The sequence below is a fragment of the Manis pentadactyla genome, chromosome 15 (genome assembly GCF_030020395.1).
Source record: "Manis pentadactyla isolate mManPen7 chromosome 15, mManPen7.hap1, whole genome shotgun sequence".
Classification (NCBI taxonomy): Eukaryota; Metazoa; Chordata; class Mammalia; order Pholidota; family Manidae; genus Manis; species Manis pentadactyla.
The window spans coordinates 13,848,379-13,876,191 of NC_080033.1; the positions used below are offsets into that span (position 1 = coordinate 13,848,379).

The following is a 27,813-nucleotide window of genomic DNA, read 5'->3' on the forward strand; positions in this document are numbered from 1 at the left end:
TCAGCTTATTGCAACATTCGAGCCAGGAGGCTGGGACTGCAGCAAGAGGCTGCAGGGACTCCAGAGCTGGGGTTATCGGCTCTGAAATGAGGTCAGCCAGACACCCTGCACCTGAAGGACCACAAAATGATGCGAGCCCCCACCCCTGCCCCCACCCACCCCTGCTGGCAGGAGACCCTGTTTCAGTGCCCTCCCCATAAAGGAGCAGGAGGGCAGTTTCCTCCTGAACAGGGCGCAGGCCTCGTCTGTCTGGTCACACCCTCCCTGGCCTTGTCTCCCCATGACTGGAGTAGGAAGCCTGCAGCCCTTTACTTCAGCTCTGGCTGGGCCCTACCCGCAGGCCCGGGGACTCTCTGTGGCCTCTTGCACGCCCCAGGTTTCGGAGAGCCATCTGACAGGTAGGCTGGCTTCTCGTGTGCACACGTGTGGGTGTGAGTGTGTGTCAGAGCAAGGCACAGGGGGTCTTGCCAGGGAGCTCGCCTCTGTGGTTACCTGAGATTGACTGGCGCCTGCAGAGCTCCGAGCGGGTGGGGCTGGTGCCAAAGAGGGCTGAGAGCACCTATACCTGGGGCTTGACTGGAGCCCTGAGGCCGTGAGCTTGGGCTGCAGAGGTGGGTGGTGGGGGACGGGGGGGGCAGCCAGCCTCTTGGCTGCAGGCCTGCTCAGAACTGTCTCCCACCATGTTCAGAGCAAGCAGGAAGGTGGGGACAGAACCACCACAACTCAGCGGCAAGCCCACAGCTCCCATCAGCTTCTAGAGGCAGCAGAGAGGAATGGTCATGGGAAACTGGACTGGGTTTCACCCTGCCACTTAGTAGCTGTATGACTCTGCACCGGTGGCTGGTCCACTCTGGGCCCCGGTTTTCTTATCTGTAACGTGGGGCCACAGCAGCCCTGGGAGGCTGCGTGCACACAGTCCTCAGGGCTGCCCCGTCCTGGCCTTCCCCTTGGCTCACTCTGCTCCAGCCACACAGACCCTCTTTCTGGTCTGTCAGCAAGCTGAGGGCCTTTGTCCTCACCTTGGAGATGGCTACTCCCTCCCTGAAAGGCCCTTCTGGATCCTTCTCACCTTCAGGCCTTCCCTGACCACCTTGTCCAAAGTCAGGCTACGCTCTTTCTTTCCTCATAGCCGGTATCTCACAGCTCGCATCTCTAGAGCATCTCCAACGGGCTAAGCACTCTTCTCTGTGCTTTACAAGTCTTATATCCAACCTCACAATCACCTTTGGGGAAAGGATCTACTGTCTTTACTTTACAAATGAAGAAACTGAGGCAAGGGTGGTGAGGCCACTTGCCCAGTTAGTAAGGGGAGAGGTGAGGAGCTGGGATTCAGACCCAGGCCGTCTCACCACAGAGCCCAGCTCCCGGCACTCTGCTATGTTGCCCCCTGGACACCCTTGCTACATGAAATCATCTTACTGGCTTGTTTACTGTTTGCCCCCCCGCATCTACTCACTGTCTCCGTGAGGGCCAAGGCCTTGACTGACCCTGTACGGCTGCACTTCCGGTGCTTGAAAAGCAGTGATTCTTTCTCTCTGGTCACCTCTCAAAGTTGTGAGGGTACCAACTCATTATTCTAGAAACTGCATTTATTCTGCCTTCCTGTATAAATCATACTTCAGGGTAACCACATAGTTACTGAATGAAAGACCTTTTTAGAATTGCAGCTAATAAAGGAAGAAGGAATGAGAGAAATCAGAGCTTCGAAACGATGTGACCCATAACGTAATAACCCAGAATGGAATAACGGGCCGAGGCAACAATCACTGGCTGCTGAAAGCTGAGGGGTGACCTATGGTGATGGGTCAGGCGCCACCCATCTGAACCCTCTGAACGCCCTTAGTATCACCTGCAGAGGGACAGCCAGACATGTGAGGCCTCCTGATGGATGCATACCTGGGAAATGTTGCTACAAAAGGAATTTATCGAGAATCAGATCAAGCTTCTCTACAAACTCTAGTTTATGGGAAATCCATGTGCTAGAGGAACAGGGTAAAGGACACCAGGGGGTGCAAACAGCTAAACCCAGGAAGTGGGAAACTCTAAAGGACAAAGGACCTGGGTTCTTCCTAAAATACATTTCAGGAAAAGGCGGGGAGGTATGGAGAGTCTAAACAACCAACACAGAGCGGGCCACATGTTGATAAATGTTGAAATTCGGGGCTCAGTACACTGTTAATATTTTCCCAAACGAATACTCCATTAAAACATAAACAAACAAGCCCTCCACTGGCCACCACTGTACTTGGAATAAAACCGAAGCTCATCCTGAGGCCCCCCTCTCACCCCTCCTCCCTCTGCTCCAGACACACTGGCTGCCCCGCACCGCACGACACACTCACACTTCAGAGACTCTGCCCTGGCCAGTCCCTGTCTGGCACCTGCTGACCCAGAAAACCACCTGGCAGCCTCTGCCCAGCAGCCTTCCCTGACCACCCTGTAAGCGGCTCGCTCCCCACGCAGCACCTTTAGTTACCCCGCTTTGATTTTCTTTCACCCCCACCACTGCCTGACCCTGTATTACACATCTGTTTAATAATTGCCTGTCTCTCCCTCTAGAATGCAAGTGCCAAGAGAGAGCAGACACTTTATTTTGTCACTGCTGTATCCCTAAATGGAGCTTGCACATAGTAGGGCTCAATAAATACATGAAGAAATGAAATGCAGTGTGCTCTTGGGGCAAATTACTTTTAATACTTTGTACATCATCTAGAAAATGGAACTAGTGAGGATTCCTGCCTCAGGGGGCTGTTTGCGGATATTCATTGGGATAATCCACCTATGGAGAGCCTGAGCCGTAACTGGAACATGGTAGGCATTTGATGATGCTGATACCCACCCCCATTCCTGTTATTACTCTTCTTGCTGAGAAAGGGACTGTGGTGACAGAGCTGGGGAGCACCCTAGCAGCTGCCAACCCCACCCGGTTCACACCCTGCAGGGTGGATGCCCTCACCTCCGGGGCGTGCCGTCGTCAAAAGGAGGGATGATGGCCACCTTGACGGTGACAGAGGTGCGCAGAAGATCGATCATCTGGTCGTGGCTCAGCGTGACCACGGCCACCTTGCAGATTTCCACCAGCCGGCTGCCTTGCCGGAGGCCGGCCTGCCAGGCAAAACCATAGTCCTCAACTTCAGCCACAGTCCCATCGTACTTCACGTGGAAGCCCAGCTGCCCGAGCCCGTTCCGCCGCAGGGTCATGTCCACTGTCTCCCCGCCACTGGTCATCACCTGCAGGCAATAGGCAGGATCTAGCCTCAGAAGCTGTTCAGGGCCAACTTTCTGGAAGGCCCTGGTCAGACTCCCCACCTTGAGGCCAAAGACCCTGCTGACCCTCATCTACCCTCCAGATGACGCCAGGGTTCAAGGGCCTGAACACCCACCTAATTCCAGCCCCGCTCCTGACTTATACAGAAATGAGGATCTGTAACTATGTGGCTTATAACCTCACAGGGGCAATGGTCAAGAGCCATGTTCTCCCAATGCCCTTGCCTTCCTCCTTCCCTATACACAGCAGGACCATACTTCTTGGCCCCTTCGTGGTGAGTGGGCTCATGCCTACAGCTATGAAGCAACTTGTTTTGGCCAGTTAGCTGTGGATTGTGAATGGAATTGGTGTGCCATCTGGGATGGGGCATTTAATTGCCCATGCAAGACCCCCCCATATGCCTTTCCCCTCTGTCACAGCCACTAGGATTATTCCAGATAGCAGCTGTGTTGGCAGTTAGGGCCCAGAGTTAGAACAAGGTGAGGCACAGTCCCCAGCTAAACGTAAGATGGACACGTGGTGTGAGCAAGAGATAAACATTTGTTGTTTTAAGCCACTAATACTGCATGCTGACTGATATATGACTCTAACTTAAGTAAGCGGGAGAAGCTACAGACCAGCAACCCTGGGTCTCTGGAGGGTGAGGGCCTGCACCATACTGCTTCCTGGCGTCATTCTCAGAGGCACACAGCCTTCCCAATCTCCTCCGCAGACTGGGCCCCAACCTGGAGCCGAGCAGCCCACACAGGGCCTTGCCTCCAATTACTCCCTTGCTTCACGTGTGTGAGATTTTCACCATGATAATGTATTATCACAGATATGAAGACCCACCGAGCAGAACTCCCAGTCCTTGTGTGCGCCCTCAGGGATTCCCTCCTCTTTTTGGGATAAAAAGATTAACAAGTGATGCCTATAGCTATGAAGCAAGTTTCATCAGGATCTCAAATTACATAAGGAAAGAGATCATTTAGTGGTTCCAATTTCCTGCGGTCAGACATTCCCTGGCTAGAAATGAGGCTATTCAGTTTACCTACTAGAGAGATGGCTCTCACACTTTTCTGACCACTATGCACAGTAAAGAAAAATTTTGTCACAAACCACTCTGCATTCACACACACACTCTCATATATGCACAAATATTCCTTGAAATCCAAATAAATTATATTCCTGAGAATTTGGATGGGAAAGGACTTACCTGAAAATGGCACCACACCCACGTGGCTCCTGATCTGGACAGCAGGAATTTGGGAAGTGGGGGGAATGTGTAAGACTGTACCAGTGATCCACAAGACAGAACTTAGCCTTCCACACTGGGATGTATTCTGAAACTGACAGGGACGGGCTCCGCTCTGACCGGGCTCAGTACAATGCCGAAGGGAAAGGGGCAGCCACCGGCGGAAGGGACATGAGTCCCTGGGCTGTCCCTACCAGCCTTGACCAGCCTGGGCACTAAGTACAAGGGAAATGAACTCATCTTATTTCAGCTCCTGGGTTTCTCAGCCCCTTTCAGCAGCTCAGTCTGTAAAATCTGCTACAGCTGCTTTAGATCATTCTGGATAGAGAAGACAGATGGTAAGGGAGCTCTCTGACTGTTCTTAGTGTCCTGAAACTTCTATCTCCTTTGTTTTCGAACCAACCAAAGGAAGCCCCTCCTGAAGCAGAGAATTATTTCTGATGTTTACAAGGTTCCAGAAAGGCCCCATGGCACAGCAAACACTTATGAGACCAGCCACAGGTCAATTCAGAAGAACCTCTGCCATGTCCTGTGGCCACACTGCCCCAGGCCCCTGTCTTTAAAACAAATTGTCCTGGAGATCGATCTTTGTGTCCCAGGCACTGGGACCCTCTATATGCCTAATTTTGCTAACGGGTCACTTCTATGGCAGGTACAACAAATTTGCAGAAACCAGGGTGGGGTCAGTTGCCTGATCTGACTCTAACTCTTGCTTTCAGCCTCTTAACTGTTCCCCCTACCACTTTCTCTCTCGTATTTATTTTCCCCCTCACTTCCTCCCTCACCAGGGTGACTCCTACTTATTTGATCTTGTCTCAGTTTAATTTCCTCAGGGAGGCCTCCTCCTCACACCCCCGGGGCCCAGCTCACAAGCTGGGGTGCCTGGTGGGTAATGTAACTGAGATGCAGGCTGGTAGAAGAGCCATGGTTAAGGGGGCACCCATCATCTTGCTTCAGCTGGCCATGCCCTATGCCAGTGCAGGCCCAGTATAGCAAGGTCCCCTAGTTTTGAAGCCAGAAAGCTAGGTTTGCATGAAATCCTCTGGATGTTAAGCTTTGGCAACTACTTGAATATGTCTAGGGGCCACATCCAACCTGGGGGCTTAAGATCTCCTCGCATAATATGCCCCCCTGGCATCCTCCACACTCCCCCTTTAACCTCTTGGCACTTGGAATTCCTGGCTCAGGGCAGGCCTGGGCCCACCATGGTCACGGCGTCCGAGGCCAGGCACATAGTGAAACCTGTTGACTCAACAAACCAAGGATGTCTGAATCCCAGCTCTGAGGGCAAGGTGTGGACTCCTCAGCCTGGACAACTTCACACAGAAGGCTCACTGTCCTGAGTCATTTAGGATGGAACTGTCCCTTCACAAAAGATGGCGACGTCATCACTTCCTGGCAGCCTGGTTCCTCAGTGAGCTTTGGGCCTTGAGAGTGAGGCAGACCATGGAAACTACTCTAGAAACATTGCAGCAACAGTAGGCCTGGGGTGGGCGTGCAGTGGAGTGGCGCAGAGACACGTAACCTGGCACTGTGCCTGGCATAGTTGCTGCTCAAGATGTACGAGCTGCTGTCAGGATTTTCGGGGGAAGAACACCCTTATGTCTGAGAACCCAGCCTACTTAGCCTGGGTCCTGGGCAAGTCACTTTTCCTCTGGGCCTCAGTTTCCTCATCTCTGAAGTGGGATGGTAATGGTATCTCCCTCACGGCTTTTGTGGGGAAGAAGTGCAAAGTTGTGCCAGGTACTGACACAGCCCTCTGTTTACATTTGCTTTTGCTTATTTCTACAGGGTGGCATGCATGTATTCAGTGCAATTCACTGAGTGTCTAGTGCATACCAGATGCTGGCCTAGGTGCTGAGGACACAGTGGTGAATGACAAATACATAAATTTATTTTGGATGGTGGTTAAGTGCTACAGAGAAAATTAGAGCAGGGAAAGTGGGTGGGTATGCTCCAGGCCAAACTGCAGAAGGGGGTCTGCAATTTTAGATAATGAGGCTTCACTAACGAGGCGACATGTGACTAAAGTCCTGCAGGAGGGGAGGAAGGGCGCCACGTGGGGATCAGGGAAAGTGTTTCAGACAGAGAGCACACGCAGTGCAAAGGCCCTGGGGCTGGCTAGCTGCCTAGCACACTCAGGAAACTGGAAAGGCTGGTGTGCTTGAAGCAGATTGAATCATGGGGAAGTGAGGTCAGAGGGGTCGACAGGAAACCTGACCATGCAGGGCCTTTTACTTAGAATGAGCTGAGGGTTCTGAGCAGAGCGGTGATGTGATCAGATCCTTCTGGCTCCCTCACTGAGAACAAGGAAACAAGGGAAGAAGCAAGGGAGATCAGCAGGGAGGCTACAGGAGAGTCTAGGAGAGGCTGTGATGGAGGCTGGGGAAGGGAGGTAGCTGGAGTCTGCCCACTGGAGGGAGAGCTGACAGACTGGGTGTGGGTGCGAGGGAAGGGAGGAGGTTGATGCCAAGACTTCTGACCAAATGGAAGGAAGGGCTTGTCCTTTACTGAGACAGGAGAACTCTGAGAAGTGAGGGAGGAAACCTCACGCAAAAAAGTGAGTTTGCATGAGGACATGTCAATTATGTCAATTTCAGGGGTTTGGAGATGCTGACTAAGCAGTGGGCTACCAGTTCCAAGCTTGGGTACAAACAAGTTTTGGGAGTCAGAAAAATCTGGATTCAGACCCCAGGCTGCCACCTACTGGCTGTATGACCTTATGTGAGTACCTATACCTCTCTGAGCCTCCACTCCCTCATCTGTTAAGCGGGGATAAGAACAGTACCTACACTTGGTGGGATGGGGGAGGATTGAGATGTGCATGTAAAATGCTTATTAGCACAGAGTCAAGGTTCAATAAACTCACTCAACTAACTAATCAGTATTTATTGAACACTTACTGTGTGCCAGCCCTGATCCACACATGTAAGATAAGCAAGTGAGCAAAACAGATGGAGGCCCTGGTTCCTGGGCCTCACACCCCACAGAAGATTTATGCACTAGCTGCTATGACCCTAAGCTGGGCATGACTTCTGGAAGGAGGGAAGCTGACAGCAGCGCTTTACCAGTCCAACCTGAACGTAATGAGAGAATGCAAAGGCCTAGAAGGGTGAGCAGAGCCAGCACAGCGTGTCTGGAGTTACAGTCCACCAAAGGCAAGCTTGCCTGAGTAACTAACTCATCCAACTCTTACAAGGTTCACATGATGTATGATCATTTTTGTTCTCACTTTTCAGATGGAGAAACCAAGTCACATAGCAGTTAAGAACTTGGTTCAAGGTCATATGGCTGGAAAGTGGCAGTGCTGACCTGGAGCCAGGCCTTCTGATCTAGAAACTGTGTCCTGTGTTTTGCTGTCTTCTTATTTCACAAGCATGACACGTTGTTCCGTTACACCCACCAAGCAACAATCACCCACCAGAGCATTCCTTCTCATGGAGCTCAGAGGTGGCCTCAGTACTCCTCAGCACAGTTCTTTAAGCAGCCATCACCAACTAGGTTGTCAGCTGACTTGAAACCCATCTGCCATCCTTGGTTTTGGCCAACAGTCTGAGCGTGAGCTGCCTATCAGGAGTTTACACAAAGATTTTTATCCAGACTATGAATCTTTTAGTAAAGGAAAAGTTAAACCACTCACATTTATTGTGATTACTGATATGGAATTATTCCTACCATGTAGTTTTTGTTTCTCTTATCATGCTTTCTTGTAATCCCCCCACATCCCTGCTTCTGCCCTGTCTTTAATGGCCTGAAAGCTTTTCTATTTTAACTTTTCTAGAAAATACCCTTCCATTTTTTAATGTTAAGCTTAAACTTTTATTTTCTATCAACATCCAGAGTGAGTAAATATGCCCTCTCTCTTCCCAAGGTGATGGCATGTAGAGCCTTGGATTCTTGCCCCAAACCTTCCCCAGAAAGAACCCAGTTTGCAGGACCCACTTGACGTCTAGTGTGTAAGTGGCAATGCTGCTTCTCTTGGGGCCAGTAAGAGGGAGGCATTTCGGTGGTTCCTAAGGCCTCTGCCAAACCACAGAACCGTGGCAGCACTGTTGAGCTCCCCCCTTACCTTCAGTCTCTGGACGATTTCCCGTATGTCCTCCACAGAGCCCTCTGCAGCCTGCACGAAGATGTGGTCCCCTCGCCCATAGAAGATTTTGAGTGTCGAGGAGTCTGGGGTCCACCCAATGACATCCCCACAGTAGCAGTTGAATACCACCTCCTTGGTGCGTAGGTCCAGAAGCACCACAAACTCGTTGGAAATTCCCAAAATGCAGTCGATTTCTACCCCCTGGGCATAGTCCTGAGCTGCCACCCTCCAGGCGATGGCCCCTGAGCTGTGCTGCTCAGCGCCTGCCCGCGCTTTTGTCTTCTCCTTCTTCTTGGAGGTCAGGGAGATGAGGTTGAATTTTCCAGTGGAGTCTATGGGGGTGCTGGAGACGCAGTTCTCAGCCAGGTCCTTGAGGTACTCCTGGCGGGTCCGGGTGGCCATGGTGTGGAACTTGTCGGACTTGTGTGCAGCGTTCTCAGCATTGATCACCTTGGCCAGCAAGAAGTCTCTGAAGACATCAGACTTGCGGAATGTGGTCCCACTGGGGATCGGGGGGCCGAAAGAAGGCGCGTCTTTGGATCGGGTCACAGCCATACTGGGGAGGGAGAAATCATTTAGATGACAGAAAGAAAGGCACTTGAGACTCCCTTTAGAAAGAAAATACATGATCAGAACTAGGAGTTGGCTTTTGAAGAATGGAACTCTACATCTAATTAGACGTTGCTGGCTAATGAGACAGGAAACTTTAGAAAGTCTTAGGGCACATACATGCATTCTTACTTCCTATACAGTGGATGTTAGAACATCCATTGATATTCAAATAATTCTAGCACTGTTCAACTTCAGTTATTCTCATTTTATATACATACAGATTGTGTGTACATTAGAAAAATTCACACCTTCCTCTCCACTTCTGCAGGCAGGTGTATCTCCACCTCACTGGGCCTGGGTATGGTCACGTGACTTGACTTGGCCAACAGCTTTCACGCAAAGGCATGAAATGTGAAGGTGAGTGAGGGTGGGGTTGGTGCTTTCTTCCTGTGCTCCTGCCACTGCCATGAGGTGAACATGCCCCAGGGGGCCTACAGGTCCCAGAAGAATGAGGGACACCTGAGCAATCCCAGACCTGACTGGTGGCCTGAAGCCAAGGTGAGCCAGACCCCAGCTTATCTGCAGGTATGTAAGCCAGAAAGAAATTCATGTTTGTGAGCTACCGAGTTTCAGGGTGGCTTATTAAACAGCGTTATTATAGCAACACCTGACTATGGAACATGTATGTGATTTACTCTTTCAAACGTGTGTAACCTTATTTAATACACTTTATAAAACATCTTAACAAAGGTTATTTTGAAAATATCCTCTAAACAAAGTTAGAATGGGGGCCCTTCCTATTTTAGTTCTGACCAAGATGCCATTGTGACAGAAATCAGACAGCAACTGAAGGGGCAATGATCTGAAACCTGCTCCCGGCAAACTCCTGAGCCTCCTCACCCACTATGCAAACTCCTGGGGGGAAAGCCTTTGGCGAAAGCAGGCGGGGAGCCTCATCCTCTCTGCCCCACCCCCGGCAACAGGGAGCAGCCTGGGGCAGGCCTCCTGCCTGGGGGACCTAGAGATCAGGCCCTGAAGAGCCCGGGGCTTGCAGCTAGCTGCCGTCACAGTCCCAGCAACACCTCCCTGCCTCCTGTTTCCTCATTGTGCTGCAACCCTGTACAGGTCAGAAATGGGCAGTTGGCAGGACTGGGGGAGGAGAAGGGCAAGGTGAGAGACAGAGGAGAGGCGGGTGGGCTCTGCATTCACTGAGGCTTCCACGAGGGAGAAGCCCTGAGCTGGAGGTGGGAGAGGATTTGCTGATAAGGCACATTTTGAGATTTGATGACTATCTTGGATGTGACCTTCTAATAACCAAACTGAGGTAACACTCAGTGGCTGCAGGGCAGATTTCTAAAATCAGGCAGAAAGGGTACAACACCTCAGAATGATCACCCAGGGGCGCGGAAGAGGACTCTCACGGAAAGATGTTTAAAGAGGCTGCAGAGATGCCATTAGTTATGCTGTTTACATAATGCGACTAAAAAACAGTCTGAGTTGCTGTAAATGAGCGAGCAGTAAGCTCACTAAGCTTTTCTTAAAGAGAACTGTATTCATGCTCCATAAAATCCTCTCAACTTCTGAGTACGGCGTTAAGAGAAACCTCCTACTGTTTCTCTTCCTACTGCAGGATAATATTTTGAATAATGAGAATCTTGATCAACACATATTCCATGAAACCCAAACACAACGTAAAGCTTGTTCAGGTAGGTATTTGACTCCCAATCTGCAGCTTGCCAAGGGGGGACAGTGCGACATTCCTGCATGTGTTTGACAAGTATTTCTGGGACGCCCTCTCTTGGGCACTGGGGATAAAGTGCTCCCCACCCTCTCCGAGTTTCTAATCTGGAAGGAGAGACATGCTAAACACACTTACAAAATAATTCATAAAGACAAAGAAGGTGAATGGGACAAGACACAACAATAGAAGGACCTGATTTGGATGGGGGGCTCCAGGGCAGCCTCTCTGAGGAAGTGACAATTAAGTTGGGCTCTGAGGCTGAGTAGGAGCCACAGGAAGAGCCAAGGGGTGGGTGCTGCAGGCAGTGGGTACAGCACATGCAAGGCCCAGCTGGCAGAGAGCACACACAGGGTGAGACCAGGCCTGGGTGGTCTGAGCCCAGACGGGGAGAGCAGGAGGCTGGGAAGGGCACCAGGGCCTCGGTGGGGTGTTAGCACTTTCCATCCTGACCACGACAGCAAGCAACCATTTCACTGCCTGGGCTGGCTGGTCACCCTCTGGCCCCCAGTTCTTCTCTGCCATTCTCTGCCCTGCTCAGTGCCCTGAAAGGCGGGGTCTCTATGGGACATGCCACCTTCACTCAGGTGAGTTTGGCCAACAGGAAGCAGTGACAGGCAATGGGAAGGTGAGAGGAGGGAGAGGCTGGATTATGCCTCTTTCCTTGCCTCCCTGCTGCCCTGGGTGGCTGTAGTTCTTGGTCCTTACCCGTAGCCACAGCTGCTGTTCAGTGGCCCCTCTCCCAGAGCCACAGCTCTCCCTTGCTTCCAGACACTTCCCCCATCCTCCCCTGACCTCCTCAAGCCCAGGGGCTGGGGTAACGGCTCCCAGCTTCCCTGTGCCCGGACGCCTCACTTTCCTGTGTCGGTGCCCCTCCCCTAGACATACCTGTCAGCAGTCTGTTCATTAGTCCCTTGTTAAGACCCTGAGGGGACATCTCCTTCCGCAGGTCCCTGATGGCTGCAGCTGGCAGCTAAGAGGCAACCAGACTGGCGATCTGCAGAGATCACTGTGGCTGCCCCATGAGGAAAGAGCTGGAAGGGACCACAGAATGCACAGGAAGCCACTGAGGGGGCTCCTGCATGGCCTGGGTGACCAGGCCGGACCCCATGCTCTCCACTTCCACTGTCCCAGGAGCGCCACGTGGGCAGGGGCCACCCTGGGCTGATCCCGCAGCACCGGCACAGGTGCACAATATTGATTCAAGGAATGATTTAAACTTGAACAAAGAAAGAGATTTCTACTACTGTACAGAGGGTGTAGGTTTGACCCCCAAAAAAATATTTCCCAGAGGAGAGGTTCTTCAAAGGCCAGCAAACCAGGTAGGTTTTCTTATGTGGGAAACCTTGTGGACATGGCCTTGCCCACTGACAGGGGGATGGACGAGATGGCCTGGCCAGTCTTTCTACTCTAGCAGTGCGTTCAGATTTTGCTTTACGGACATGAATAGCTTTGCAAGTTCTTCGTTCAGCAGCACTTGGGTGTTCATAGTGACAGATTTTGACTTTTCCCATAGTCCTGATTCATAGTTTTAAGAGTCACGAGTTTGCAAGCTGCCAAGGGTTTCTGGACAGCAGAATATCTGGTCCCTCTCTTCCCCCCAGGCTGCAGGCATGCCGGTGTGCCTTTCAGGAACAGCACACTTGAAATAAAGGCAACTTGTTACATGACCAGGAGATGCTGTGGCCACCGGGCCCCTCGGTCACCCTATCTCAGTATTTCTAGAATACTCACGGTTATCTTCTCAGGGCCTACAATGTTTGGGGCCAGGCATCTGTCTAGCCAGCCAAAGTATCTGTAGGGCCTACGATATGGCAAGCATTGCGCCAAGGCAGATACACAGCGGTGAGTATGACATGAGGCTACCTTTAAGCAAGGCAGGAGCCACAGCAGGCAGTCATTTTTACAGTGTGATGAGTGCTAGCATGGAAATGTGTCTGGGGACACAGTGGGGACAGTAAGGTCTGTTCAGAGAATGGCGGCCCGTGGGGAAGGGGGGAAAGGGCCCAGGAGGGGGCAGCTTTGGTTGTCTCTCTCACATTTCCTATCTTTAAAAATAAAGGAGAGAGAGCTGAAGCAGATATGGCAAAATGTGAACATCTGTTAAATCTGGTGGTATGCACATGCGTGTCATATTATTTTCTGTACTTTTCGGAATATTTAAAATATTGAGTAATAAAAATATTTTAAATTAAATTGTGAAAGAACAAGAAGGGTTTGTGCATCGGGGGAAAGAAATCATCCTGGAGACTGTGCAAAGGCTGGTCTGGAAAGTTGGGAGGTCGGCCACAGGCTCCTGGGTAGCCCAGGTAGGAGTGTGGGGAGGGGAGCAGGGCCCGGCCAGCCCAGGACCCTGCTATGAGAAGGCTGCCTCCCCTGGGGGTGTGTGAGAACAATGCCATCTTCCCTCCGGGGGCTTCTTTTCAGCTGCTGAGGAACATGGGACATCATCTGAATCATCTGAGTGGCCTCAGACCCTACACAAAGCCTGGAGGTGCAGGCACTTGCTGAATGTCCATGGAACAAACAGGTAGGGGAGGAGGCGGAGCTTCAGGCCTGGTGTCACATGGAGCTCCTGCCCGCTGTGTGCTGGCTCCCAGCAGGGCAGTAGTTCTTGACGGCAAACCCTGCACACGGGAACCCCCACCTCCTCACATAAGCCCGACCAAGAGAAGAAACTGGCAGATACTGGCACTTCCATTAGGACCACCAGTGCACACACCCTTTAACCCAGTAATTCCATTTTTAGGAAATTTGTCTATCTCAGGTGTATACTTAGATGTATGCGCAATGAGAGTATAATAAATAAGGTTATTCATTGCAGGATGGACTGGACTGTAATAGCAGGTGGCAGGAAACACCCCAAATGCCCACTGATAGGGGAGAAAGATTCTGATGCATCACCACGATGGAGTATTATACAGCCATAAAGAATGAAAAAGGTTTGGAAAGATCTCAAGGAATGCTGAGTGAAAAAATACAGGATGCTGAACAGTGTGTGTGATATGCTACCATTTGTATTAAAAAGGTGGTAAAGGAAAACTTACAAGTATTTGCCTGTATGTACATAAAATATCAGGATGCACAGAAAACTGCCTTTGTGAGGTCAACTGAGTGGTGAGAGGTCAGGGGTGGGAGGGAGACTTTGACCTTTTTTTACTTTATTTTACTTTTTGTATCTTTTGAATTTAGAACCATTTTGAAAAAAATTTCAAACCATTTAGAAAATAACCCTCCCTTGCCCATGGCCCAGAGTCTGTGGTGCTGCTCCAGAACAAGGGCTGACCTTGGCCTGGACCTAGGTTACTGATCAGCCGGTTTTCAAGGACCACAGCTCGCTCTATCTCCACCCCATGTTCACAGAACTTCCCATTTGGCCTCTGGGGATAGTCACTCCTGGGTGAGAACTGGTATTTGGGGTGTATACAGAGTGGGTCTGAGGCCTGTGAACTAAAATCCTCAGCTCTATTTGCCAAGGGGGTCCCTGCCTGCCCTGCCGCCTCCATCCCCCCATCTTCCAATTCCTTTGGGCCATCACTACTGTGCCTCTCAGTCCACAAGCCTGCTGCCCACATGTGGCCAGTGGTTTTGCTCTAGGTGGGCGCCCAATCTCCAGCCTCAGTTCTGGGTTCAATTCTGGAGCTCAAAAAGAAGCCTTGATTCTGGAGCTGCTTTTCCTGGAAAAGGAAAGTTCTCTTTGCTGGGTTTGCAGCTGAGAGGATGTTGAGCTCAGAGCTGCAAGCAAATGAAGCAACGTCCAGGAAAGCAGGGTAGATCCAACTATGCCTGGACCTATCACTTTGAGAGCCAATAAATACAACTGCCTTGTTGTCTTGAGCCAGATTGAGGAGGGTTTTCTATCATTTGCAAACAAAAGATTCCAGGCAAGTACAAACTCCTGATGGTGTCCTTATCAAAACTGGGGTGACATGTCCCTCTCTAAGACTCACCATCTTAGAAGGTGTGGGCACCTGTGGACAGAGCTCCCTACTGAAGGGCACACAAGCAACACAGGAGGCAGCCACAGGGCTGGCTGTCTGCCCCAGCTCTCTCCCGGTGCACGGAATCAGCACGTGTGAGTGCCTGTGGGGGGATGTGGGGGTTGGGCGATCCCCAGGGTGGCCCCTGGAGCCACATGGGGGTTGTACCTGTAGCAGACGCTATCAGTGCAGGGGTTGTGGGCTCGGACAATGATGAAGACATGCTGAAAGTGTGAGCGGATGTTCCTGGGGGTGAAAGGCAGCGCCCCCGGCTCCTGGAAGATGATGGTCACAATGTCGTTTCCTATGTGCCTCTTCCTTAGTAGCTGGTCAATGGGAAACAGAGTGGGGAGGGGAAAGTGTCAGTGGTCAGCTTGAGGATCTTGCCGGGACAATCACAGCGGCCTCTGCACTGTCCCCCTGCTCCCACCTGCGCCAGCCTGGCCCCACATGCAGCCCAGGGAGCCGTGGACACTAGGTTCAGACCCTATCTCTCCCTGCTCAGAGCCCTCCTCTGGCTCCATCTCACTTAGGGTTACAGACAAAGTCCCAGATGGCCCTGGGACCCCACACAACCTGCCACCCTCCCCTGTCTGACATCTCCAGCCACATCAGCCTCCTGCTCCTCCTCAAACATGCCAGAAACATTTCCTCCAGGCCTCTGGAACATTCTCCCCGCAGATCCCCATTGGCCACCCCCCCAGGTCTTTGCTGAAATATCACCCTCCCACGGAGCCCTTTGATGGCTGTCTTATCTACCATCTCACCTCTTCAACATCCCCTATCTCTGCTTTTCTGCCCTCATCACTTCTCATTTGCGGACACTTAGCACATAGCAGCTCCCCCCACCACCCCGCTTTTGTTTCTGGTCTGTCTTTTCTACTAATGTGCCAGCTCCATGAGAATGGGACTCCTGAACGTTCCAGTGCTGAGAGCAGTGCTTGGCACACAGTAGGCACTGGATAAACATCTACTGGAGGAGAGCATGAGCTGGCGGGCTACGACTTGCTCAAGGTCACATTCATGGACGATGGCAGTCCGACCAGAGACCGAGACTGGGGCAGCTGCGGCTTCAGACTGACCTGCAGGAGGCCTGTCCTCTCGCCTCTGCTTGTCACAGCCTCTGAGGAAGACTAGGTTAACTTTGCAAGTGATGATGTAGTCATAGTGTTTACTTGTTTGCCGAATTAGTGTTCCTATTTGCGCAAGTTTAGCCTTCGTATAACTTAGGAATTCACTTTGGTAACATGAGGTCCACAGATGGGAGCCACATGTAGCTCTAATGAGGTGGCCCTGAGTGTGACATCCAGACACACTTAGCAGCACAACTCATCATAGCGACTTGTTAGTTCTTTCTGTGTCTTAAGCTGGATTAAAGAGTTAGATAAAGAACTCACTGTGGCCAGCCCTGTATAAATTATTCTACATCCACACCTTACGTTGGTGACCTCATATAATCTTCACAAGAAGCCAAGGTGTGAGCTCCTCCTACCTGCTTTTACCGATGAGAAGGAACACTGAGGCTCACCGCGGCCAAATGACTCGTTTGCGTCACACAGGCACGGAGGGGAAGAGCCAGGATTCAAGCCCACTTTTGCTTGAACCCACAGCCCAAGCTTTTCCCACCATGCCTCCCCAATCCCCCGGAACAGCTACTGCTTCCTGCTCCCCTCTGTGTGTCGGCCTGCCTGTGCTCTGCTCTCACGCATCAGTGCAGGAACCTTCCCCAGTGACCCCAAGACGCAGGTGCTCTCTTCTGCCCATTTTACAGAGAAGGGCCCCGAGGCTCAGAGAGGCAAGATCACACAGCTAGGAGTGGCAAAGGAAGAAAAACTCTGAGACTGATGCTCTTACTGCCTGCTGTCAGGTTAACCTCATAACTCACTGACAAAATTTACAATGCAAAAAAATACACGTCTTAAACTATTAAAAGTCTGAGGTTTCTGCTCATTGGAAACCAGGAGGAGCTGTTCCCGGGCCCAGTACACATGCTGTGTCCAGGAGAGAAGCCCCCTGGCAGCAGGTGTCAGGTGCTACTGCCCACCCAGCACCTCTTCATTCTTCTGGCAGCCATTTCCAACCCTTGGGAAAGCACCTCCCTGATCTCCATCCGTATTTCAAGTTAAGCTGACCCCACTCACCCCCCTTAGGGGTGGGCGTGTGCTGCAGGCCTGGCCAGCTGGAGCCAGTTCTATCCCCACCCCAGACCCAGGGACTGGCAAGTGAATGGTTCAACGAGACTCAGCCCTGAAACATTTCTGGGACACCTGGGAGGCACAGCTCTCTTCCCCTGGGATGGCTGTGCTGGTGGGATGTGAGCTGAGGGGAGATCTTTGCCAGCACTTGGGAAGACCTGTGACAAAGGCCACTAGGAAGAAAAGCAGGTGAGAATGGAGAAGACTCCTAATATTGTTTGAGTGCCTGGACCCAACCATACCTAAAGCCAGTACTCCCAGGGCTTGAGAGAGGATTAACCTTGTCAATCTCAGTTCTTGCTGATGCCAGTTTGGTTTGCCTTTCTGTTACTTGCAGTTGAAATAATGTTAACGAGCCACTTCTTTTTTTTTCTCCCAGGACTCCTGATTACTCAGAAGACCCCTGACAGGAGTTGGGGTAGTAAGGTAAGCAGAGTAGCCAGGGTAGTAAGAAGCAGGGAGGAACACACTGACATCAAACACCACCTGACCTAGTCTCCATCCTTCAGGAAACATGACCGAGGTGCGCAGGGTCTTCATAGCCAACAGCCTCTGTCTCCTGCCCAGAACAGTGCCAGGACAGCCAGCACTGGGCACACAGCAGGCTAACAGCCCCAGGGAGGGGGAGTGTCCTGGGGTTCAGCTGGGCAGCAACTGGCAATCATTTGGGGCTCCCACCCTGGGCCCCACTGACCTGCTGCCTGTTGTTGGGAGTATAGGGGAGCAGGGTGGAGACGTGGAACATGATCTCGTAGTCCTGGTACGTCGTGTAGAGGGAGTGGGTTCCCGTGGAGTCAGCTGAAACAGAAACACCAGTCAGCACCACACTTCCAGCACCTCTGGGCTTTTGCCATATCCCACGTACCATCTGTGTTAGTTTTTAACTTGATGTTTTCACTTAACTACACTCTTTAAAATCAAAAAAATCTAGATAATGAGGAAACCTTACATTCTGCACCCGCCACATTGGTAACATTTTATAAGTCTGACAGTACCAAGGGTTGGTGAAGATGCGGAGCAACTGGAACCCTTTAGGTGGCTGGTCCGATGTAAAGCAGTACTACTGCTTTGGAAAGCTTTTTAGCAGTATCTGCTGCACCTGAAGACAGGCTTAACTGAGGAGCTGGCACTTCCTCTCCTGGGATCACAGCCTAGAGAAATCGTACACACGTGCCCTGGGACATGTCAGTCAGAAGAATGGAAAAACAAATTGTATATTCATACTGTGGGAAAGGAATGAGTCACAGATACCACATGGGTGAATCCCACAAATATAATGTTGAATGAAAGACACAAAGGAACACATACTGTCTGATTCCATTCACATTATGTTCAGAAATAGGCAAAACAAATTAATTAGAGATGCACAGGTAGGTAGCAAAACTATGGAAGAAAGAAGGAAATGATAATCATGAGACTTAGGATATTGGTTACCTCTAACAATGGGGGCTTATGACCAGGGAGAATACCACCTGATTACTAATTCCATGTGCCAGAGGGGGAAACTGAGTCACAGAGCAGGGGTGACCTACCCAAGGTCACACTGCAGTGGGTGGTAGAGTCTGGACTGAAACTCAGGCTGTCCCAAGTGTTTTCTTAAAAGTATCCAGTGCTGCCTTCTAAGGGTTTCACATTCCCATGGAAAACAAATTCAAATCCCTAATCTTTAGCCCTAAAGGCCCTGCATGGTGGGGCTCCTGCTTGCCTCCCTCACTTCATTCTCCATGTTAATTCTGTGGACAACAGTTTTTAGACCTTAGGGCCTTTGCATGTGATGTTGCTCTTGCCTGGAGGGTATTGCATTCACCCCTGGAAGCCACTATTTGGCCTTTTTGGGCATTTAGGTCTACCAGCTTTATTTACTTGAAGATCCTGGGGAACAGTGCTAAAAACAGAGGACTCCCTGTTCTTCTGGGACTAGTCTTAAATGTTTTAGGAGAGCAGCTGGGACAGGTGAGGTCACTGAAGCCACAGTGGGCCAGTGTCAAGCCTAGCCTGGAGTCAGGTGACATCCAGGCAGGTGGCTGTGATCCCAGGGCAACCCTGTCTGCTAGCTGGGGAGACGGACCAGAAGCACTGTGCTCCCTGGGTTTTCTGAGATATTTGCCTGGCACAGAAGCCACATGGCAGCAGTTGAGACTCACCTGAGTGCTAATTCTCTGAAAGGCACTGTGCTGGGCATCTGATTCTCAAGCAACCCAGTGAGGGGGCAAGATTATGGCCACCACTTTGTGGAGGACACTGAGCCACAGGCACAGGCATCTGGGGATAAGTCTTGTATCCTTTTCCTGAGTGTACTGTCCCACTAGTGGTGAAGGGAACGCCACCACCAACAGAACCACGGCACTAATGCCCACACTAGCAGCGGGCTTCCTGTGTGCCAGGCGTATGCCCCATCAGCACCATGGAGAGCGGGGAGGTGGGCCAGATCAGTGCCCAGCACAGGGAGGGCTCAGTAGGGGAGGGTCGGGTCAGTGCCATGCTCCTGAGGTAAGAGCATCGTTACCCTCACTCTACAAAAGAGGAAACTGAGGCCGAGAGAGACAAAGCCACCAAAGACCACAAAGCTGGCAACGGCACAACAGGCTGCTCACTCCTCCTCCTGCCTCCTTCGGTAGAGGCAGCAACGGTGATGACGACAGCCACAGGCCACTGCCTGATACTTTATTCATCTCTCTAAGCTTGGTCTCCTCATCTGGGCCTCCATCTTCCAAATGAGAGAATAGGCCCAGCAAGGTAAGGCAAAGAGTGAGTGACCAAGCCAGGGCCCCATCTGGGGCTTTCTGACTCAACCGGGGTCACTCAGCCAACAACACCCAGCTCCAAAGACAATGGGCAGTCAGTCCTCTGCCCAGGTAGCCGTGCCGCCCGTTCGCCACACCGCCTGTCCATCCCCCACAACTGCTCGTCGTGGAACATTTCAATCTCACACCTGATACGTGTTATCTATTCCCACACATATATGCATATGTGTGTACAGGGACTGCTATAATGAATATGTTATACATACCACCTGCCTTATGAACTAGACCACCCCCAACACTCTGATGTGAGGGTCATTTTCTAGTTAAAGCCACCCTCTCCCTGGAAAGGTAGCCATACCCTGGGTATCGTGTCTACCATTGCTTTGTTGTTTTTCAGAGTTTTACTGTGTAACAAATCCCTGAACAATACATTACTGAGTGTGCTTTTAAAATGCCTTGTGTAAAAGGCATCATTTGGTACCTGCTCCTCTGAGACCCACCTTACACACTCAACTTCAACTATGTGGCCCTCATCCAGGCTGATGCCCGTGGTTCCAGTTGGTCGCCGTCACTGCCATACAGCACTCTGCTGAGTGGACAGACCCCAATTCTGCTGGGGCACACTGGGCACCATGGGGCGTCTGCAGTCATGCACATCTGGGACATCTCCCGGCATGCACATGCATGAGTTCTCATGCCTAGGAGAACTAGTTAGTGCAACTGCTGACTCACAGAGTAGGTGTACCTTCAAACTTTATGAGAACATAGCCTGCTCTTTTCTAAAGTGGTTGCACTACTGCACCCCTGCCAGCAGTGTGAGCGCTCCCGCTGCCCCGAGTCCTTGATGTGGCATTACCGGGCCTTCTGACTTTTGCCCATGTGGGTGGTGGAGGCTCCCCACGATCTGGCTCCCCACTTACTCTTGACATCCAGCTGGGCAGCGTACTTGGCGAAGCCCTTCAGGCAGACCTTCTCGCCGATCAGGGAGAGGAACTCCTCGAAGGCAGGGCCGGCCTCCTCGTTGTTGTACATCTCCTCCTCCGAGCTCTGGCCAGCCTTACAGTAAAGGACGCCCACTTTGTGTTTCCGGCAGAGCTGCAGAGGCAAGAGCGGCTTTATGCAGGCAGGCCAGGCAGAGATGTTAGAGGGGATGGAACAGAGCGGGCTCTCTCAGGCAGGAAGCTGCCGGGGTCACACAGGAATTCAGTGCCACAGCCAGAGAGGAAGGAAAAAAATGTGGGACCAGGGGCTGGCTGTCCCTCTGCCTCCCTCCCATTCCAGAGAGGCACAACAAGACCCACGCCGCCCATTCTCATTCTTTCTGCAGAGGGCAAGGCCACTCCCCAGGGGAAGAGACTGTTTCCTTGGCTGGCTTCCCACTGCAGGTGTGGTGGAACTGCCTAAAATTCTGTATCCCTGGGTTCCCTGGCGACTGGGGACTGGACCATGGACAGACACCTGACCTCCTGGGACAGAGAGCCAGGTCCCTGGGGTCTACATGTGGCTGTGATTCTAACAGCGGCTCTGGGAGCTGTAGGAGGGACAGAGAAGCAGAGGGAGCCAGTCTGGAGAGCGGGGAGGGAACACATACAGGAATCTGGTGGCTATCTCATTCCTAGACCATTTCTCTCCTGAGACTAAGTCACATGCCTGCTCCTAGCACCACAGAGTTTGATAATAGATCCCTCCTTTTACAGTAGCTTACATGGGTTTCTGTTCATTGAAAAAAAAGTGAGCAAAGCAGAAAGGGAGGAGGTACCAGGAGCAGGGTTGCCCCAGGGACCCCACCGTGGTCCCAGCTCACCCCTTGCTCGTCGAGCTTCAGGAGCTGCTCCGTCACCTTGGCGGTGTTGAGAGCCAGCCGCAGGCAGTGGATGTTGAGCTCGGGGATGACGTACTCAAGGGCATCCTTCAGGGGGAGGCCTCGCCCAGTCCCATGCTTTGTGGCTGTGGGGGTGGCATCCTCCAGGATGGAGCCCCGCAGGGTTATGAGCTGTTTGGGACAGAAGGGAAGGTTAGCAGGCTCTCGGGATCCAGGAAAGGATTAGGGCATATGAGGGTGTCCTGTTCTCAAAGCACATGTGTGATGGTTGGAAGCTTGGGCTCTAGGGCCAGAAAGGTTTAGGTCTGGGCCAGGACTTGAACTTGCTGCCTCCTGGCTATGAGATCTTGATCCAGTGACTTTAGATCTCTGAGCTTTGGCTTCCTCTTTTGTGAAGTAGGTTCAGTAACAGTACCATAACCCCAAAGGGGTGTGGGAAGACTAAATGCATGAGCAATGAGACGACGGATGGAGGGGATTTTTGTTTAGTCAACAAATATTGTCTGAGAGCCCTTGAAGCTCCAACCCTGTTCTGAGTGCAGGAACCAAATATAGACTTTGCCCTCATGGAGCTGACTGCTGAGTGGGGAGATGGATTATGCCACGCAGTAAGAAGTACAATGAATTAAACAGGCTCCATGAGGTGTGAGCATGCAAATGAACACTCTGTCATTATGACAGTTAATATTTTATGTAAACATATTACCATAATGATATGGTTGGTCTGTGGAGGGGCCCAGGCATGTATGCATGTATGTACATAGAAATATACATGTGTTTACTTATACACACACATGTATAGGTTTAAAACCACCTGGGTGATTCTGATGGGTAGCTGAGGTTGAAAACCTTTAGTCAAGCCATTCTTGGCCATCTCAGCCTGCCTTTCCCAGACGCAGCTTTCCAGGTTTTTCCTGTACTGGCCACGTGACTAGTGCCAGGCATGGACTATGAGGGGAATTTGGCTTGGGGAGGACTTCCAGGGCAGATTTTTCTTCCTGGTAAAGGGGAAGCACCTTTCCATTTGCCCATTTCTTCTTGCTAAGGACACTGGTATGAGGATAAGATGTTTGGATTTGTGGCAAGCCTCTTAGGATCATGAGGAAATTAATAGGTCATAAAATAATGCCCTATTTGCTGTAGCTATGGCTAGGCAGGGTTTCTGTTACTTTGCAGACAAAGTCATTTCTAACTGATACACCTTGATAACAAGTTACACTTATGAAAGTGCCTTCATGGCTCTGTATTCCAGGTACAACAGTAATTATGAAATTGTATGTATAGGTCTGTTCAGGGGAGTTTTAATTATCCTCATTTTACAGATGAGAAAACTGAAGCTCTGAGAGGTTAGGTGTTTTCTCCAATGTTATCACAGCCGAGTGGCTGAACCAGGATTCCAGCCCAGGCCTGACTTCTCAAAGCTCCTGAGTTTTCTTTTTGAAAAATTTTTTTCCTGTGAAATATTATCCACATGCAGAAAAGTACACAACATGTGTCAGTACAGCTAAAGGACTTAGCATAGTAAACAACTAGGTAATCACCCCCAGAGCAAGAGAGACAGTTCCGGCCCCCGAGAAGCCCTTTGGTGCCCCTTTCCTCCTCCCCAAAGGCAACACTATCCTGACTCCAACACCGTAATTTATTTCTGCCTGTTTTTGAGCTTCATGCAGTTTGTAATTCTTTTGTATCTGGCTTACTTCTCTGAATACTATGGACATGACATTCGACCACAGTACGGCGAGAGGCTGACGTTTTTCCCAGCATGGATTTAATCCGGTCTATTGTTGACGAGCACAGGAGCTGCTCCTCGTGTTTGACAACTGTGGCTAGTGCTCTTAGGAACATTCAGAGAAGCATCTTTTTGTGCCCATGAACACATTTTCTTTTGGCTTTATACCTAGGAGAGAAACTGCTAAGTCACAGGGTATGTTAACCTTCAATTTTACTGAGCTGCCAAACAGTTTTCCAAGTGGTTGTACCAGTTTACACCCCGCCAACACCAGCTTAGCTTCTACCCACAACGGGCTGCTGGCCACGAGGTCACCTCCCCTGGGCTAGACGCCACAGCCGCAGCCCCATCCCCACGACATGGTGGCGCTGCAGAGGCTCTGTGTCAGGCAGGGTAGGGAAAACCCTCCCCCCGGGGGACAGTTACGAATGTCAAGTACATTTGGGCTCTGATTTAAAGACTACGGAGGATCAGTGTTAACTGGAAAAACATTCTCACCCTAAGTCAAGAGACACAGGAAGCAGCAAAAATAACATGTCATGACATTGCCTCTAAGCACATAGCCCACCTTTGCCAAACAGGACCCGGACAAGAGGCATGCGTGGAAGGAATGGAATGATCTGCTGGCTGGGAGTTCCCAGTTCTGGCCCCAGTAATTAAACAAACAATTCTCTCTCATCGTAAGTGGGGTAATCTTGAAACAGATCAGGAAAAGCAATGATGTTGGATGCTTGGCCCTGCCCGGTCTGTGTGGCCCTGGGATTGGGGCTTCGGTGTCACTTCATGCACGGACAGGATCAGTGTTTTTGTATCCCACTGACACTGCCCTGCAGCGCCCTCTGCTGGGGTCAAGGCCCTCATCCTGTCCACACTGGAGACAGCAGGCTTACTGGAACGTTTTGGCTCAGAAGAACTGACCAAAAGTTACTACTTGAAAAGCTGCCAGAGTTTCCTTCTCTGCGGGGGTGGTGGGTAGGGCACTGGTAGGTTGCAACAAGAGTGGCCACCTCTACTGTCCACCTGGTCTTGCCCACTGTCATGTTCTCCCTGCACAGACAGTGGCCTCCACCCCCACCCCCGCCCCATGCTCCCTGCTCCCGCCCCTGCCACCATCCCACCCCAGTCCGTTCTTCCCACAGCTGCTTGAGTTAGAGCCTGTCTCTTCTTGGTGCAGAACTTGCTTACATTTTCTCATCTTTCTCTGAATAAAAACTACCCTCACTACTCAGCCTGCGAGTCCCTGAGTGACCTGACCCCAACGACACCCCAATTACACTGGCATCATCTCGCTGATGGTAACCTGTCAAGTGAGCCAGGAAAAGGCCTCAGGGCCACATAAGCAAGGAGGTTCCTATTTGCACAGATGGCTCTCCACTGGCACTGGCTCAGATGCATCCCTGCCTTTCTCTGTGTGGACTGGGGGTGGGGTGCATCCTTAAAGAACTTTTCCTGGGTGATCACTCGGGAGTCAGTCTACCTGGGTTTGAATCCGAACTTTACCTCTTTCCTAGTTGTGTGATCCAGGGAAGTCATTTAATTTCTCTGCGCCTGTTTCCTCATCTATAAAATGGGGATAACAGTGCCTACCTCAAAGGGTTGTTAAGGATTCAGTAAGATAATCCAGGTACTGTGCTTAGCACTGTCTCTAGCATACAGTGAATGCTCAAAGCATGTTGGCCATTATTATGTATACACGTGTCAAATATATTTGTACAAATCCACAAATAGGAAGCTACAGTTTGCTTTGTCCCTACTTAACAGTATGCTTTGGAGAATATTTCTATACACGGACACAATCACAGATACCTACTGAACCCAACCGAGGCCCTAATCAATGCACTGTTACACTTGCTTCTCTCAATGAATATGAGACTCTCCGTTTTCTACTTTGCAAGCTTATGTACTTAAAATTTCTAACAATGAATGATTGCTACTTTTTAAAGAAAAAAAGCAGATAAAAATCCAAACCTCTAACCCTGCCAAACCAAGGCCTGTTAAAACTCACATTTGGGGGCTAAAGTGAGCCACTGGGCCTGGTGGGACAGATAGTCCCTGGCTGGCTGGGGACTCCTATGTCCTGGGAGAGACAGTGCCAGCAAGGTGCTCAGGATAGGGCAGCCCAGGCCTGGGGCTCTTCCTGTCCAGGCTCGGTGGGGGAGGATGGGGGGTGACATTTAGGCATGTGGTGCCAAAGCCCAGCTTCAAGTCTGTTCCCGCCCCAGCGGGAAGCTTGGTGCTGCCAACGCTCACATCCCATCTGCCAGGAGATGTGGGCCCACTCGACTGTCTGCTTGGCGGCTGGGGGTGGCCATCTGGGGCAGGCCAGACGGCTGGCTTGGAAGAAGGCCTGGGCCCCTCGTGCTGGCCCCACACCTTGGTTTACAGGAGCCTGAGGCATGTGTGTGTTAACAGAAGCACAGAACTCTATCTGTGAACTCAACACCTGCTCCCCAGTGTGGCTCTCTGACCTCAGAGTGATGGCCTCCAGAGCGGGGTCATCACAATGTCTGCTGCTCAGAGCACCTGCTGCCCTGCAGCCCTGTGCTACCTTCTTATATGTGCTAGTCCAAGAGAACCTTCCCACCCTTCCCACTGCTCCAGGAAGACAGGGAACAAGCAACAAAAAGCCCATTTTACGGATGAAGAAACTGAGGCACTCAGAAGTAAAGCCATTCACCTAAGGTCACATGACTAGTGAGTGGCAGAGATAGACCAAACTCAGGGCTGTCCGTCCCAGAGCCAGAATTCAAACTCGACCTGACAGGTGGTGTGGCGAGCATGGGCCTGGGTCTATGTCCTGGCTCAGCCACGGGGAGGGCCCTCACAAGTGATTATCAGCCTAGGCCTCAACACCCTCACCTGCAGAATGAGACTACGGAGCCCACATGATGGCACTGCTGAGAGGATTAAAAGGCTTCATGCATATGAAACACTAAGTGTTAGCCCTTATTGTTCCCACTGCTGTTACTGCCTTAGGGCTGTGATCCTCTGCTCTGCCTCCACAACAGGAAGGGCCTTGGGAAGGGGTACGGCAAACACTGCAGGCCACTGTCCCTCCCTGCAGCCCTAGGTGACGAGGCCCTGAGGCCTGATTGCCCAACAGGGAAGCTCTGCAAGGGGTGTGCCAGGGCCTCGTCTGGGTGTGACCTGTGCTGTGTTCAGGTAGAAAAAGGGCTGCCTGGGGCTGTGAGTTTCACAGAGGGCCAAAATTCACTGGGCTGACCGGAATGTAGCAAGGGGACTACACGGAGAGCCGTGCTGACAGCTAACTTCACTAGGCTCTCCCCAACTGCCAGGCCCAGGACTGCTTACTCTCTATGTACAGTCTCACTGGACCCACACCACAGTCCTGTGAGATGGATTCCAAAGGGGAAACTGAGGCTCTGAGAGAAGAATTCATGTGCCTAAGGTTCGCAGCTGCTGAGTGGCTGAACTAGGACCTATACCACGCCTCCACCATGCTGGAAATTGTCCTGCCCCAGGACCTTTGCACTGGCTGTTCCCTCTGCCTGGAAGCCCACATGGCTCCTTCTCTCACCTCCTGCAGGTTATTACTCAAATGTTATCTTCCCAGTGATGGCTCTTGGCCATGCTGTCTAAAAACCTAGCCACCCCGCACACTTCTTACCCCTCTTCCTTGCTTTACTTTCCACCTTGTCATCTTGTACCACACTGTATGACTCACTTGGGGTGTCTGAGGACTGTCTGCCTCCCCCACAAAAATGTAGCCCCATGAACATCTTTGCTGCTTTATTTACTACTGCCCTCAGTGCCTAGCACAGGCTGGCAGGTGGTGGCCCTCAGTGAACCTCTGGGGAGTAGGTGAATCCCAGACCTGGGCTCCTGAGGTTTGATAGCCTGGTGCCCAGCCCAGGGTAGACTGGAGGCTATTTGTGGGTGTTGGGGGTAGAAAGCAGAAAGAAGCAGGCACAAGCCAGGAATGGCACTGAGTCAGCTTCAAACTTCCCGAATAGGAACCACAACAAAAATATAATAACCTGACCCAGCATCTTGGCACCAAAGTCTCCTGATGCCTAGTATGTGCAATGCATCTTGAAAATTCATTCTACATATTCTATTTTCATTAAAGAAAAAAACCAAGGACACAAAAATGCAGGCACTAAGTTGAGTCTGTAACTCATGAATGGGTCTGTGTGCAGTTTGAGCCAAGTTAGCGGAATCTCAGAGGCAGCCAGGTGGGAGCCGGAGTGCAGGCTGACCCCTCGCCCTGCCACTTCCTGGAGGGTGCTTTGCGCAAGTCCCTTAACCTCTCTGTGCATGGGTCGTCATCTATAAATGAGGATAATAGTGCCTTTGTCATAGAACTGTCATGACATTTGAGTGAATACACATAAACAGCACAGATGTAATGAATATACCTAAATATTCATAGACACATACCTAAATATTCACAGAAACAGTGAATATATATAAAGGTACATAAAGGGCAGGGTGCAGTGG

At 51.1% G+C, this 27,813-nt stretch overlaps 1 protein-coding gene across 5 annotated transcripts in view; it reads right to left on the reverse strand.

Moving 5' to 3' along the window:
• The window catches only part of SIPA1L3 (signal induced proliferation associated 1 like 3), a 218,287-nt gene that overhangs the window by 60,000 nt on the left and 130,474 nt on the right, over positions 1 to 27,813 (reverse strand). For all 5 annotated transcript variants that reach the window (XM_036876806.2, XM_036876817.2, XM_057493126.1 and 2 more), the window contains exons 4-9: positions 21,606 to 21,794; positions 20,722 to 20,896; positions 17,752 to 17,855; positions 15,031 to 15,188; positions 8,572 to 9,148; positions 2,957 to 3,231 (exon numbers count right to left, since the gene is read on the reverse strand). In XM_036876806.2, the coding sequence (XP_036732701.2) occupies positions 2,957 to 3,231; positions 8,572 to 9,148; positions 15,031 to 15,188; positions 17,752 to 17,855; positions 20,722 to 20,896; positions 21,606 to 21,794 (1,478 nt within the window). The remainder of the gene's footprint in view (positions 1 to 2,956; positions 3,232 to 8,571; positions 9,149 to 15,030; positions 15,189 to 17,751; positions 17,856 to 20,721; positions 20,897 to 21,605; positions 21,795 to 27,813) is intronic.